The 16947-nt window shown below is 38.3% G+C and overlaps 1 protein-coding gene across 1 annotated transcript; it reads left to right on the top strand.

The window, feature by feature from the left end:
* Nucleotides 1-8801: 8801 nt before the first annotated feature.
* LOC101165837 (ectonucleoside triphosphate diphosphohydrolase 3) lies at nt 8802-16908 on the top strand. Its single transcript, XM_023964597.1, has 4 exons — nt 8802-9113; nt 14070-14201; nt 15801-15918; nt 16165-16908. The coding sequence occupies exons 2-4, from the start codon at nt 14073-14075 to the stop codon at nt 16326-16328; spliced, it is 411 nt and encodes a 136-aa protein (XP_023820365.1). The 5' UTR covers nt 8802-9113; nt 14070-14072; the 3' UTR covers nt 16329-16908.
* Nucleotides 16909-16947: the final 39 nt, after the last annotated feature.

Here is a 16947-nt window from a genome sequence, read left to right on the forward strand (position 1 = left end):
AATTCTAATCCTCCACAGCTTTTTGCAGATTTAAAGTTTTTAGACTAATTCTTGCCGGTTTATTCTTCCATAAAAAGCTTGATATGGATGAGTCTAATGTTTTGAACCATTTTAGTGGCGGTTGTGTGGGAATCATTGAGTCGAGATAATTAACTTACACGCATTTCTGACATACGAGTGATGCTGTCACAAGGTGCATTACTTCACACTCTAGCATGCACAAGATGTGCAGGTGATAAGATCCTGTAGGATGCCCAAACAAACTGCCCAGGTTGTCTAATATCTTAGTTTCTAACAGTCAGGCTGTGTATAATTATCTCATAAACAGCACGTACAGGCCCCTTGCGTATGCAATATTTAAAAAATGGTAAAAAATAGAAAAATCCAATCGTCGTGCCTGCGTCTCACAAACACTCTTAAAACATTTGGGTTATTTCTTCAACTCAATTCTCTGGTTATTCATGTTTTCAGGTTACTTTTTGGAGCGATACAAATTATTTGGGTAATAATGGTTTCATTTAAACCCATTTTATGTTGTTGTTTTTTTTGTTGAAATAAGCCATAAAAATGTCAGTCCCTTTTTAAACTGTGAGTTGGGTTAAAAAAAAAACCAACTTAATAATAATAATAATAATAATAACTTATATAATAATAATAATAACTTGAGTTTTTTTTAACTTTACAGTTGTTAGTGTTCACTTTACTCTTTCCCTGCATGTTGTTCAAGTGTTTGGTGGGATCTGTCCCCTGTAGCATGCCTGTAACCCTTGTGCTATCTTAGATGACCCCACCCTTACATTGACGTCTTATCTCTACCATGATAAAGGTGGATAAAGGTGAAGAGGATTTCATGTAATCCATGGACACCAGTGAAGATCATTGAAGAAAAAAGGTTCAGCACACTGTCTAGTGGGGACAAGATGACCTAACTCCCAATGTTAAAGTGCCTAGGATAGATCAAGGGGTAGAAAAACCTTTTCTCTCTACGGGCTCACTAAGGGGTCTACCATCGTGAGATTTAGTATGGGCCACTAAATTAGCTAATTTTTTACCCACAGGGCCTGTATCCAACCATAAGGGTAGTTGAGACTAATGGGTAAGTAACTTTTCCACACATTACATGTTCTAATTGCATTATCAAACTATGTCACAATAGACAGCTTTTTAAAAGCTTGTTTTCTGTAAGCTTTTCATATTTTTCGAAAGAAACAATACCTATCATACCTAACCATTTGCAAACATTATCTGTAGAAGAAACAATACCCGTCACTATAGTCTGCTTTATTTTCTTGCCTCAAATGACATCAGTCCTCAATAATGTACTTTTGAACAGTATCTCCATTACTGCACTCTCCAAAGAGGCTTTTAGAAAGGCTTGTCCCCAATTATGATGAAACATTCATTTGAGCTCTTGAGGCAGGACAAAGAAAACATTATGAACCACTCAGTGCCGCACAGCTATTTTACAGAAAGTGTAAACGATATTTTAAGCATTTTGTCCACACTCAGTCTAGTGGGACAACATATGTAGTGCACAGTTTGCTCACTAGAGGGCGCCAAGTTATTTGAAGTTCAAACATCTCAAAGCACTTGTGACCTGCTTTACATTTATAAAATGCAAACATTGCTTACTTCATGATTAAAATACATTTTCTTAGTGTAGTGTATAGTAAACTGATATTTTGTTTTACTTTAAAATGACAAACTGTTTGAAATGATTATTATTTGTTTGGCTGCACTTTAACTGATCACATAGGATTATTCATTTGACAGTGATACAATGTAATTGATCGATGCAGTAGGCTGTGTCTTGCCAATAACAAGCAGACATACACATCACCCCATGGAGCACTAAACAGCTTTAAATGTTTCCCTCAAACCACAGAAAAACTGAGCTTTCAGCTTTAAAACTGAGTCTGAAAACACCCAACTTTGCACATTTTACAGCAATAAACAAAAAAATATTTTAAAAAGAGCTGATTTCAACGATGTAATGGGGAAAAAAATTCCATTAGGCTCATTTTATGAATGTCAACTTTCAGACCAGGCATCAATATCTGAGCTCTTGTATAAAATCAGCCTCCAGTCTTCTGTTTAAGGAAATGTGTTAAAAGCTTACCCCAGATGCTAATTTTCACTAGGGAGGCATCAGATGGGAAAACATTACAATCTAGCAACCATCAGCTGGATCTGGAGTCACCTCACTGATCATGTTACAGCATCAGCATTTAGAGTCTCTGGCATACTTAATGCAGTTAACACAAATACTTCTAATTCTATCAGGATAAGAGTTTCCTTTGTGATAATTCAATAGCGGGATGTTAAGTGTTTCGCAATTTCAACATGAAACAAATAAAGTTTTAAAGTAGCTTGTGTCTGAAGGTCTCTGAAGTCACTGTTAGTTATGAGAAAGGGGATCAGGTTTTGCTATGACAGAAATCAGATTGTGTACTTAAGAAAACACTAAAGGTGGTGCATAAGCAGAATGAAAGTAATCAACCAAAGATGGAGATTTTTATTTAACGGGAAATACCACCAAGTGACAAAAAATGCCAAGAAACAAGCTAGGTTCAGAGGATAAAATGTAGACTGATAAAATTTGGTAATGTGGAAGATAAAAAACAGGCAAAGAGCTGACTGGAGTAACAGAGAAAAATAAGTCAATAAATGTTCAAATTCAATTAATCAAAAGATATATATATATGTATGTAAATCTGAATTTACAACTCATTTCATTCATTTTTTCATTCATTCATTGATTTGAAAAAAAGAAAAGAAATGAATGATATATATATATGTAAGTAAATATGAATTTACAACTATGAAATACATTTCAAATTGCAAAAGCCCATCCAGAAAATAGAAAGCCATAAAACATAAAAAGAGACTCTGATCTCAAAAGAGTACTTTCTGTACTCTTTCTGTACTGTACCAAAACATAGCACAAAATCTGCTTTACAACTGTCAAGCTGCAGCCAAAGTGTCTGCTGAGTGAGAAGTGGGTTGATAGTGGCTGGACACAAAGCAAAATGGAGAGGGCTGCAGCTAAAGCGCACTGACGCATGCATTAAAACCCGCAAATTACGGGCTTGAGGGATAATTTGCTGTCAGTTTGACATAGCAGAATACTTCTTTTGTGTACAGCACATCGGCATGATGTATGGAGATCACTTTCTAATAAACCAAAAACTGCATCATAACTCACTCTGAGTGACTGGTAGAATGGAGTACCTCATCATTTGGTTTTAAACAGAGCATCCTCATTAATCCCAGATGCATTAATAAAGAAAAATGCAAACAATGGATAGTAGGTGGACAGAATACCATGCTGCAGTAAAAGCTTTTGAGTGCAAAAAAACTGCAGAAATGTACTTTTTTAAACTGTTAAATACAAAAAACATACCTATTATTATTGGTCTATTCTTTCTTTCTGAAGAACGTACATTCAAGCAACCATTTTGAATGGAAAGTCTATGGAAACACATGAGCTTGCGTTATGAGCTTCAGCATTTAAAACTCTCACGGTCATTTTGAAGACTGTTTTGGACCCTAAATACAAAATGTGCCTCCGTTGTGAGTTGAAAGTTAAACCAGGTGGAACTTTGACTAATCAGGGACTTGGATTCCCTTTAATTCATAGACGTGCCAAACATTTAAAAAATGATGGAAGATGAAATAATAGTGAAAAATAAGATACCAAGTCTTAACGGAATAGAGCTTTGAAAGAAAAAGTCTAGTACAAGGTTTGCGAGATTTTCAACAACACGACATTTCTTACTGAACTTCTTCCAAATGTAAGTGGCGGACATGCGCCAGTATTAGGTAGCGACAATGCAGAGTGAACACCACACTACTAAACATGCAATTTTGGTCCAGTTGTTTTGCTCAGAGCACAAATCCTAGTCAGATGGAGGTAATTCAGAGAAAACTAGAACAAAGTCTGAATGGAAACAAACAGAAACTTCCTCGAAAGAGGGGTCCAGGAGCGGTCAACCCGGACTAGGGTCCGCTTGGGTGTATTCAGACTGAAAATTTGTTCCAGATTATTGAGGGAAATGAACCCTGGTTTACTTTCAGCAGACCAAATGTGCCCAGTCTGAATACGCCTCAGGACTTCAAAAAACTTAAACTTCCTCTCTAGGGCAAGACCTCTCCACCAAACTGGAGAGGACCAACCTCCCTTTTCCGATCGAGATCTATAGACGCCGACATGGAGGTGCTATTTCTCCAGCTGCTTTGCATTTGAAACTGCCTAAGAGCACACTGAGGGTCTTGGTTCAATGAAACCAGCAAGACGACATTGTCTCCACAAAACCAGAAATGAAACTCTTCCAGCCAGGCTCCCAATGAGCTCTTGCTGCCCCTAAAAAAGATGAATTGCTTCAGTGGCAAAGGGCAACCCTGCTGGAGTCCAACACTAAGTTAAACTTACTGCAGGCTCAATCTGGTTGTAGAGACGTAATGCCCCTTTGTAGAGGACACCACATCTCCTAGTCCCAAAGGGGTATGACCAAACACTTTTTCCAAATCCACACCCTCAAACTCTCCATGTAGGGTGTCAAACTGTTTTCTGATACACGTTCAGGTCAGTAAATACCAAGTTCTTTTCCTCAGGTCTGGGCATCTATGCTTATACTGCCATTGAATGGGAATAAATGGATGGACCTTGAAACTCAAAAAGTAAAGACAGAAGTATTTGTACAGACCTGAAGTTTGTCTGTCTTGTGACCACACCATTTCCTCCATTTGCTTGCGGTGACAAACATCATTGTTCTGCATGTTTGAAAAAAGGAAATTCACTCACGTATGCACCTAATTAGTAAAAACATTTCTGAGTAATGTCTTCCCAATATATTTGTGAAGGTCTTAACAGCTCTAATGTAGCAGGTTAGGATGTAAACTGACAGACCATAATGAGGTCTACAAACGCTACTGAGGAGTTCACCCATTATCAATAGCAGCAGCGTGTATGGAGAGCAAGATGCGAGAAAAACAGACTTTCTTCAGTGACTGGCCCACTGATTTTGTTATTATGTAAGCCAGTTTTCATTCAATTTCACTTAATCACTTCTTTTCTTATAGTTCTCCCTATTGAACCCGCAAAAATCAGGTTGGACAGGTGGTTGGTCAATCCCAAGCTACAGGCTCAGATGAAATCTAGTCTAGGTTTCTTCAAGTCTAGGTACTTGCACAGGGCAAAACTATCACCTCTAAATAAGAGAATTGGCTTTTAAACTAATATTGCTGTGCAAATATTCTGATCAACCAGCTTATTAATAACTCAAGATGCACGAGCAGGTGCTTGTCTGATTAGCTTAGTAAGAAAAAGGTCCTAAAGGCTGTAGGACATGCAGTAGCAATTTGCACATTGCTGGTCATAGGTTGGCACCACTGTTCAGTAGCAGAGTCATGTCAGTGTGTGAATTTGTGTGTAGATGAATGGGACTGTGCCTGTAAAGCGATTTGGGCCCTCCAAGAAGGCAGCAAAGCTCCGTAAAAGTATAGGCCATTTTCCATGCTTCTTCAACAATTTTGTATGCACTAAGTTCTAGGTGATACTGTATGCTAACATATTGCTCTGACGTGCATCATCCTGCAGTAATAACATGGCGTCATTTCTTCCAGAGTCTTCATTCAGTTGTGCAAGGCTGTGTTTTTCATTCTAAAGAAAAGTTGAAATTGCTCATGCGAACTTAGTTGACCTTTTCGTGCCAGGGTTGCAGGGGAGGAACTTTTATGTTGTTATGCTGACCAAAGAGTTTTTCTTTTGCAAATTGTCAGCATAAAGAAGGAAACAAGATGTTCCACACCAGCCATTTTCAATTCCAAATGAATTTGTTGACCTATAAACGGAAAGAAAAATGTCAAACACTTTAAAGACATTTGGCTGGGCTACAAGGATGCCAGCATTAGTTGATTTTTGTTGGATGGGGTTGTGTGTCTCAGAGTTCTTGTCTGTTTTAGAGGGAACACCAACCTTAGTGAGCTTTGCCTTGAGGCAGAGGAAGAGGACTGTTGCCGTTTGTGCAGTTTGATCATAGCACAAATGAATGTAGTACCTCTAATGGATTAAATTAGATTCAGTTTAACCAGACAAAAACAATAACGGTGCAAGAAAGTGTTTGGAGATTTTGGCTTTTTACATTCAAGTGAAGTCTTTGCAAGTCACTTTATCTTCGACCTTGCTGACCCCTAACATCTGCTGCTCAAACTTTTTGCTCCACAGTCGTCAGTCTCCTATGAATCTTAGGAAAGGAAACATCAGTGGATAGCACACACCTAACACTTTAGCATGGGCCCGGCTGAGGGAAATGTATATCATTTGTATCCATGAGGCTTCTTCTGTTACTTGCAAATTTGATTTTCATTGTGCTGCCTTTCCGGTTGATTTCAGCAGTAGGTCTCAGGTCTCACGTTAGGCTGCTAAAAATATACTGTACCTTCAGTGCCTTCTGAATCAGACACATAATTCACTTTAGCCAATCCCATCAGGGTCTTGCTTTTAGATAAGAAGAACACTTGTGCTGAAATGTCATTGATTAAATGTTTAATGAGTCATAAAATGGATACAGTTATGCAAAATACTGTGGAGACTATACAGAAAATAAAGTTTTCAGGGGAGACAATCACAGGATGGGAAACAACAACAAAAGGTTTTAATGGCACATATTTAATCTTGAAATAGGCAGTAATTTTAAAAATAAAATAATGGAAAAGCTTATTTTTGTAGTTATAAATAGTGTCCAAAAAGGTACGTAATGTTAGGAAACAACCCACACTTTTTTGTAACTGATGTTGAAGTATACTTGGCGGTACCAAATGTGGCAGTTCCTCATACAATTCTGGGTTTAAAATGAAAAGATTTCCTGTTATTAAAAGATTATTGACTGCCTAGTTTACAGAAAATCTGTTTGGTCTTTATTTTTAACTTTTACCCTCCCAATCACGTGAACTGTTTATCTGTTTGACAGGCTTCATTTTTGCTGTCTAGGTCTATAGGAAGACAAAAGACAGGGTTTATGGATGCGGTGAATATGAAGGTGACTGGTTTTAGAGGAGAAGATGTAGAAGACGGGGTTTGATGGAGAAAGCTTATTCGTTGCAGTGGCCCCTGTAAGGAAAAGTCAAAAGGAAAAGAAGAAGAAGAATTCCAATGAAATGTCAAAGATTTTAGGTCCAGTGCATGCTTCCACCTATAGAAGTCAGTTTTTTTTAAAGGTCTGCTCCAATAAAACTGTTTTTACCACGTTCTTGTAGCTTTTTCCTCATGATGGAGGACATATATATAAAAACAATTAGGATTAAAATAGCCAAATATCTGAGTATTTCTTGATTCAAATCTTGGGGAATCAGGAGCCGATGAAAAAATCAGTTTGAGAAAACCTGTTGTTCTGATGCAGCTGCTACAGTCGGCGGGGCACAAGCTCCCTGCTCCGCTCCATTTCGACACGTCCACTTGTAGACAAATAGATCCAAGTATGTCTTCGTTTTCTTAGTCTGAGCTGGCATCTGTGTCAAAACCTGTACGTTTAGATAACTTCGATATTGCTCGCAATTTTAGTTGCACCGGTAATGTTAGATTGGGGTTGTTAGGGGCTGTAAGGTAGCGGTAGAGAGTGTGAACAAAGAGATCATGGGAAATGTGAGCAGACTTACTTCGCACCAGCAGTCCAACCCAAAACACAGAGGTGAATTTCTAATGACCTACTGCTGCTCTGCATAAACTATGTCCTAGAAGCCGACACAGGCTTTTTATTTTGGCTAAAAAATGCATCATTAAAAATAAAAGACCAATGGAAACGCTTTGAAAACTAATCAAAAGATGATTAGAGTGGGATTTTAATCCAAGATGAGCATGTCACCTCATGATTAATCTTTCAATTCCTTTTTTAAAACCAACTGATGTCCACAAACAAAGAGCTCCACTGACAGCAACCCCATTTCTAAAACCATTTTTTAATGCTTTGCAGTGAATCTACACTTCTGGTTAAGATTTGAAAGCCCTAAAAACATAAGGAAATAGCCTTTTTAATAAAATGCACAATGCTCATAATCAACAAACTTGTGTTTGCACATATTAAATAAACAGTCAACTGCGAAAAGTTTAACAAAACAAACACAAAGTTACATGGCACACAGTCTTGGAAATTTTAAGTCAGTGTCCTCTATCTGCGTTTTCGACACACCAGTGGTTGCCAGGCAGCATGTGACAAGGGTAAACAAAGCAACAACTTTAGGGCTTTTGAGTCATGCTTATCTAACTCATTTAATACTGACATTTAAAACTGATTGAATATGTGGAGTTTCTTTTTTTATTGATCTTTCTCTGCATCTTGGTGCTTTCTGGTGTCTCCCTAGTTATTAAATGATATCATACAGGCAGACAGAAAAAAAAATCCGGGACTTCTCTTGTTTCCATAAAGTGGTGCAAAATCCTGAGACATATTCTGCGTGCACATGCAACAACACTCAACAGAATTAGTGGCAGGCTTTTAGCACTTCACTCTGCGGAGCTGAAAGCTGAGCGGGAGTTTTCTTAGTCCAACAACTCCTTGACAGAGACACAATTATGACTCATATTTTTCATAGACTCCTTTTCAAGAACCTGAGCTGAACATGGATTGGGGAACTTGCAGGTATTAACACATCCTACAGTGTTGTAATCCCAAAGCTTGTTTGTTCTGCATTCACTGCAAGTCAAGTTTATCAAGAGCTTGTGACAACTCAAGAAACAGACAGAAGCATTGGACTTTACCCTGTTGATTACATCCCTAAACCTTCTCTGCTTGTTTCATTGAAACATTCAAGTATATGTTGTGCATTTAGTCACCATTAAGCACAAAGCAAGGTTGCATTTAGCAGCTGAATGTCCCAGTCTGGCTGCTCCATTGTACCCTCGAGTAGGAGGTGTTGCATCTTCAGGAGTCTGTGTGCACTGCTCCTCCCTCCCTCCTCTCCTTCTCTCAGCTGTGTTAGGGCTCTACACTCATTTTCTGTCGAGCCGGTCATTCCTCAACTCTCTCCGGCTCCCTTCTTCCCTGTCATCTTTCTCAAGAGCGATCTCCCCCGCCCCCACTCTCAGCCTCCATCTACAAACAAACCAGCTTTTCAAGGTAAGATCCAATCACAACACACAACATGCTTTAAAAAAATTTTTTTTAGCACATAATGTGCTCAACAGAACGCTTGAACCCTTCAGCTCTCTGAAATCACTGGATGAGGCAGTCAGATTTCTGAATTCATCCCCGTGTGTGTTATTCCAGACCGCATCAACCAGTTTCAACAAGCAGAGCCAATAACATGTTTTCCAAAGACAGCGTGTTCAAACGGCTGACTTCAAAAAAACACTCAAAGTGTTTTCAGTCATTAAATGTGTCATGCTGTGCACGCTTTATCATTAGACCTGTTGATTTTCCTGACTGACGTCCAGGCTTGCTGAAATTCTCTGACATTAAATACTTTATTTATGCGCTGGAGAAAGTGAATCATATTGTAACGCATGCAGGACAGAGTTCCTCCCTCTGCAAGGACACACACAGCAAGTTGAATGGTGGTGACTCTAAGGTGAAAGTAAATGTGGTTGTAATACAGTAAATGATTGCCTTTCTGTTTAACTCTACACCATCCCAATGTAAATTCACCTCGCAATTAGCATTTATGCAATGAAAGAAGCTGAAAACGTAAGGTGCCCATCATAGCAATGGCAGAGCTAGAATATTTAATATTGGCAACAGAAGACTCTGAAAGGGTGGCAAACAAAAACAACAGAGCTGAAAGCAATTACACATGAAAGGATCAAAAATACCTTTTTTAAAACAGTTTTATTATTTATAATAAAAATAAAATAGCACTTCTTTTAGAAGAGGTGTTATTATGTTATTTTTAACATCAGAGTTGTGTTCTTTTTGCAATAATTATAGAAGCTTGTATTGGTAATTTCTTCATCTTTGTCAATAATTATACTAATATTTACTCAAAAAATGGGGGGATAAAGCTTTTTGCTGCCACCCCTGCATCAAAGGAATGACGGGTATATAGTGACACAAAAAAGACAATCTAATCCACTTTTGTGCATATTTATTTCATGTACAAAGAGCCCTTTACTCTAAAATTACACTCCAAAACCTATTGAACATGTGAAACCTGTTTAAGGTTTGGCTAAAGTGTAGGGACAAAAAGAAAAATAAACCCTGAAACACATGCAAAACTGTTATATGATTTATTGTTGGGACTCTATTTAGATTCAATGAAATGTAGTATTGAGGGAAAATCCTGATTTTATTCCTTAAACAAAGGTGGACTGCTTTTCCATTTCCATAATGACATGGGTTTTGCCACAGCACTATTGTTATGAAGAGCTTGCAACAACCCAAGAGTAGTCCATTAGTTAGACCCTTCAGAGCATAAATAACATGTTCATATAACACCGGCGAAACAAGGTTGAGCAAAACCATGAGAGTTGCAGGAATGCGCTGCTGAAGCAAGACAGAGCTTCTAACAAAGATCCTTGACAACTCCTCTCTTTCTGTTACAATCTTGGACTTACAAAGAGATTTTGATTTGTGTCCAAAAAGAACAGTTTGCATTTGCAAGGATCCAACTGCCCAAGGATGAAAAATGAAAGTTGGAGGTTCTTGCTTTTACCAACAAACTGAGCTCTCTTTTCAGTGCGCTACTGACATTTCTTTTAAAACTTTCCTGATGCCTGAGAACTGCTGCATTTTGTCTCAGTGTTTTAACAGTCTGAAACCACACAGCTGTGGACTGGCACCTGCTTGCACATATAGATAGCCTTTCAACTATTTAAGGAGGATAAATATTTATTAATTTAGTAATCACTAAAATCCCTTTTGGTGCTTTTCCCAACTTCACATTTGAAGACTTTTTCATTAGTTGTCAGGCATCCATTTATTCAAGGTCAACCCACATATTTGTGATGATCAGAGGACTAGAACTCCTGACTTTTGCACCTCTTGATGTCATCCAGGACCGTCTTGAAGTGTTTTCTAACAGGATCTTTAAACATGTTTTAAAAATCTCCCTTTGTTCGTTGACAGATGTGTGAAAGCTTTCTTCCAGGGCTTTCACATGTTGTATCTGATGTGCTATTCCTTCTGATATCTTTAACGTTTTTCTTAAAGTTTTTGGTGAACAAAAAAAGAGGAAAATTTGGTTTGAAACTAAAACGCATTATCTATAAGCCCTCAATGCTTAACAGCATCACATACTTCAAAGGCCGCTACCTGAAAGCAGTTTACCACCTACTAAAGCTTTCTGTACTGTCTTGGAATCAATTGTATCAATTACAGAGTACTTTAGGCAGCAACTCAAAGTAGCAGTATTTTATTTATGCAGTCAACTTTCCTTTTTTTTCGCTAACACACTGCAAAAATTGGATCTTGAGAAAGTAAAAAGACCCTTATTTCAAGAGCAAATGTCTTATTTTCTGTCTTGCAAGAAAAATCTTATTAAGAACGGTTTTCAATAGCAAAACAGTGACTAGATTTTTTTCTTAAAATAAGAGTTCTTGGTAGCATTTTTCTTCCCCCATTGTCAGGTTTTTAACATATTTAAAATAATTTTCTTTTTCACATTTTAAGGAATTTTAGACCTATTTACAGTGCAGCAAAAAATCTTGAACCACGCAACCTACCAGTTTTGCCAAGCCCTTTGTGCACCCCAAATAAAGAAAATGCTATTCTATTCAGTCCTTGCTAACAAATGACAGTAGATTATGAAGCTTACTGTACATAAAGGCAATGCATTTGAAGATTTGAAGAACACAGAAGCACAGCAGCTCAAAGGGAGAGTCAAAAATGTCTAATAAAAAAGCATAAAGTCAACTTAAGACATGTTATGGCCTGCTTATGAGCAAAGATTAGTGACACGTGTTGTACTATGACTGTAATGCAAACATGTATGATGCAAAAAGGAGGAGCAGCGGCAGGTTAAATTTATTAGCAGAACAAAAGCATATTATGTCAAGTTTTGTTAGAGTTTCATCAAATTTGTTTACATTTAAAGCATTGAACGGTAAATGGTATAGACTTATATGGCACCTAATTACCTTCTTACAGGCACAGTCCCATTTACCCATGCACACACACACACACATTCACACACTGATGGCAAACACTGGTGCCAACCTATAACCATGATGAGCAACACATTTCTTTTTTTTTAACTTTTTGTCACATTTATTAGGAACAACAGTCAAACATATTTTCTTCACTAACGTCTCACAACTACTACTAACAATGAAACTGCAGCACGCCAAACGAGATGACATTCCTGTCCTCCGAACCTGCGCCCCATGAATAATGCATGACATCACATTTGGCAATGACATTCAACTCGAGTAGATAAAATATACAATCTTAAGAGCCAATGTTATGAAAGACCTCTAAAGGAAAAGGGGTTCAAGAAGAGTTATCATTATAATTATAATTATGGATGTCAACTCAAGTTTAAAAACGTTTTCAAAAAGACCTCAGAATGTTTTACTTGGTGAAAATGTGACTGTGGATTTGTGTGTAAATTTATTCATTATTAAAACACACTCCCACAGATAAACACATAAAAGCAGGTGTCATTTTTGTCGACTCAAAAACCCACAGCTTCCTCATTGAGCGTCGCAGCTCAGTGACTCATGGTGTTTTGCCATCGGCTGCATTTCTCAAAAGAGGCTAAATGTATTTTTTGGTGGTAAATTCAACAGAATAACATTTGTGGGTTTAAAAATGTTTTCTGATCCAAACAAGTGGTTAAAAGAAAGGACTTAATTGGATCTGTTCAGGTTCTGAGACATTTGTGCCTGTAATTTCAGAAACAATATAACAAAACGGTTCCAGCTCTAATATTATCATTATTAGAGGGTCTTATTTTACTGCTAGTAAAGGTCATTTGCAATTTGAACTTTTAACCCTTGTGCTATCCTAGGCACTTTAACATTGGGAGTTGGGTCATCTAGACCCACTAGACAGTACCTTTTTTCTTCAATGATTTGTGATCTTCACTGGTGTCCATGGATTACATGAAATCCTCTTCACCTTTATCCATCTTTCTCATGGTAGGGACAACACATCAATGTGAAGGTGGGGTCATCTAAGATAGCACAAAGGTTAATTAAGTAATATGGGATAAATGGACACATTGACTGTATACTTCAGAAGACACAGTGAACCAATACTAGCAAGTGTCATGCGCCAAACTCATCACTGAAGTTCTGGTTACATCATCTCTAGGTTTAGGAGTGGCTAAGTTGACACAAGCAAAACTATAACTAGATCCAGTATTCATCTGTGTGGTGGCTCTTCATGCCTCTGGCCACTATTATTGAAGCGCCCCCAAACATGACCATGACAGACTGAGAGACCACTCAGACACTCAGGAGTGCTTTGCAGGTGTTTGGAGTTAAATAGCTGGTTAGGGTGTGTCACCCTGAGTTTCCAAACTTTTTTTCCACAATATCCTACTGACTATAATAGCAATGCAAATGTATTTTTTTAGTAGGGCATTTTCAAAACTGGATCTCAAAACCACTGCATTCTGCTGAATTAATTCTGTAGGTTTTTCCAATGACACTGAATGTTAAGGGGTGGAGCTCTGGGAATTGTAGTTTTTAGTTGATTAGAAAAATTTGACTGGACATTTTTATTATCTTTCATAGGCAGGAGGATATTCTATTTATTTCCTGTAGGTTATAATCTTTTAAATTATAAAGACAAATAAAGTATTGAAACAAAATGCAACAGAGTGTGGCGGAACCATCGACAGGTACAAAAAACCTAAAAGAAAGAAAAAAAGAAAAAACATGCTGCCTTGTTCCATTTATTTTCTTTTTTAGATGAGATAATAAATTCAGACTCTGTTGGCATGTAAACATTTTCATGCCGCTTATGCTATAATAATCAGTTGTAAATACATACATGTTTATAAAGTACAAGGTTATAATTGTTTATACTATTCCTTGTCAAATATCCCCACAAGTTGAGAGCTGAGGATCTTTTGGTAAAAGCCAAGTTCCTTTTTTTCATTTATTTTTTTTAATCTCTGTCTCTTGCCAACAGGAAATGGAAAAGAGAATAGGCTACAAGTGTCGCATAGGAGGAGTGGTGCTTCTCCTGCTGACTAGCATTGCAGCCCTCATTGCTGTTGCTGTCATCCAGCACACTTGGAGATCGGAACAGTACAGTCCAGAGGTGAAATAGACTGGGGCTAAACCTGTTGAATTTGTTGTTTCCACTTGTGAATAAGTAAACAGGTCAGGTGGTTTTTGTGGCATAAATAAATTAAGCAAAGCTATGATCACATCACGCATATGATTTATACGATGTATATGTGCTTTCAAGAATGTGCTAAAAGTGTGTAACCCTTGTGCTATCCTAGGCACTTTAACATTGGGAGTTGGGTCATCTAGACCCACTGTGCTCTGAACCTTTTTTTTCAATTATATTGTGATCTTCACTGGTGTCCATGGATTACATGAAATCCTCTTCACCTTTATCCACCTTTGTCATGGTAGGGAGAACACGTCAATGTAAGGGTGGGTTCATAGGATAGCACAAGGGTTAATTAAACACACCTGAAGCCTTGTGTTAACACTGGAACGTTACTACCTGATACTAGCACATGTCCGCTACACAGTTGAAAAGAAGCTTGGTGCAAGATGTCATGACATGTCGTAATCTACTCCTGTAGATTAGATCATGTCATGTCGGTACAAATCTTGGGAATCTTGCTCCAGGCTTTTTTTGATCAATTGATCAAAATTCGGTTCAACTTTCAATGCATTCAAGGGAGGTTTATCTTGCCCGAAAAACGATCGTATGGAAACTTGCGTGGCTATGCGTGAACGCAGAAGCCAGAAAAACGCATATACAAGTGTTTAAGTCGACTTTTCATCGAAAGTGGTCGCCTAAACACACGTTACCAAGGCCGGTGAGAACGTAGCTTCAGGCTACGCTCTTATGGCACTTGTGCAGTTTCAAAAACACACATTCAGCATGTTGGACTGCCTCTCCATGGACAAGCAGGGAGTGGAAGGGAGGGGCTTTTTGTTTTTTGTTTTTTACTGTTTACTAGTGTATGTCCGCCACCTACAGTTGAAACTTGGTGTGAAATGTTGAAGCGTTGTGAATCGTGTAAATTTGCTCCAGTTTTTTTTTTCACAGCTCCATTCTGGGCTGCACGGTAACGCAGTGTTTAGCGCTCTTGCCTCACAGCAAGAAGGCCCCAGTTTATGTCTTAGCTGGGGGACCTGAAAAAGAACATTACTGGGGGGGCTTTCTGTGTGGAGTTAGCATGATCTCCCTGTGCATGCGTAGGTTTTCTCCTGGGACTCCGGCTTCCTCCCACCGTCCAAAACATGCTTCATAAGTTAATTGGTCACATTAAATTGTCCCTAGGTGTGAGTATAAATGAGTGTGTGATATGTGACAGACCTGCCCAGGATTTCCCCTGCCTTCGCTCACAAGTGGCCGGGACAGGCTCCGGCAGCCCCGTGACCCCTCCCTGATTGGTCACAGTTATGTGTTTTGTGTGTGTTTGCATAGACTTTTCATTGAAAGTGGCTGCCTAAACGCGAGTCAATGTACACGGCATGAATGTAGCTTTAGAGATGTGGGTGCTGTTAGAATCTCCTCCAGTATTGGTAGAAGTTATTAAGATTTAGAATTTGTTGGAGATTCATATTCCCAAAAACTGCATTCTCAGACATAATCTGTTTTTAGCCAGCATTAATGGAACTTTAGATAAAAAGTGAAATAGAGGAACTTTTATTTCTGTTTTTTCCATTCCAGTATGGCATAGTGATTGACTCTGGTTCATCTCGTTCGACCATGTTCCTCTACGAATGGCCAGGAGAGAAGGAGAATGAAACAGGAGTAGTGAAGGAAAAGACAGAATGTAAAGTTAATGGTGAGTATTTCATAGATTTTAAATGATGAAGACTTTTTTTATTTTTTTTAAGGGGGTAATCAGAGATTAAATATCTAGCATTGGAAGCATTGTTTTCCATGAGATGAATTTGACTTAAAATAAATACAGAAGTAGCAACAGCAAAAATGACAACACTTACGATTTAAAAAAACAAAGAAATGCTTTGAAGTTTTTTGCTCCAGCAGAGCTTTTCCTGTTCAGCACAGGTCTGCTTTGTCCCCACAGCTATTCCTATCTCAGAAATGACAGGGGACAAGCAGAAAGATGCTGAAGTGTGGGAGGCATTCAAGAATTGCACGGATCAAATCCTCAAAGAAATTCCTGTAGAAAAGCAGAAATCCACATCTCTTTTTCTAGGAGCTACAGCTGGAATGAGACTGCTACAGTAAGAAAACGTACTATATTATGCCATCATTGACTGTAAAGAACACAAAAGAAACGTAAAAACTCACCTTTGATACTTTTCTTTCATTTATCTTCTAAACCCGTATTGTCCCTTTCAGGATCATGAAGCTGCCGGAGCTAGTCACTTTGATACTTTGTTTTTCCAATTTGTTTGGAATGTGGCTGTGTGACACGGCGTGATGTTAAGTTATGTCTTCCTCCAGTCTGGACCAACTTTGGTGTCTATGATATGTAGTGTGGCTGAGTTTATCAAATATTTAATCACTGAAAACAGCATTTTTGTAATGTCAACATGGTCCTGAGGCAAGTGTCCCTCAAGGTTTTACAGATATCCTTGCCCCTGTCACACCTGGTGACCTGAAAGGGGTGTTTTATTTGGGATCTCAAGGTTCTAACTGTCGGCCTGGTCCAGTTAACAAATGATCCGTTGTATCTCAGGCCTTCGTACACACAAAATAGCAAGGCTGTAGATTGCTTTTTTACTTCGGGCATGCGGCGCATGAGCGGCCGTTGTGAACACAGACAACAAACCAAAGTAAGGAAGGGGGTTGAAGTCAGTTAGATTCAGGCACATTGTACAGAAATGTCAATTTTTCAAACCCC

This window comes from Oryzias latipes, chromosome 16 (assembly GCF_002234675.1).
Source record: "Oryzias latipes chromosome 16, ASM223467v1".
Classification (NCBI taxonomy): domain Eukaryota; kingdom Metazoa; phylum Chordata; class Actinopteri; order Beloniformes; family Adrianichthyidae; genus Oryzias; species Oryzias latipes.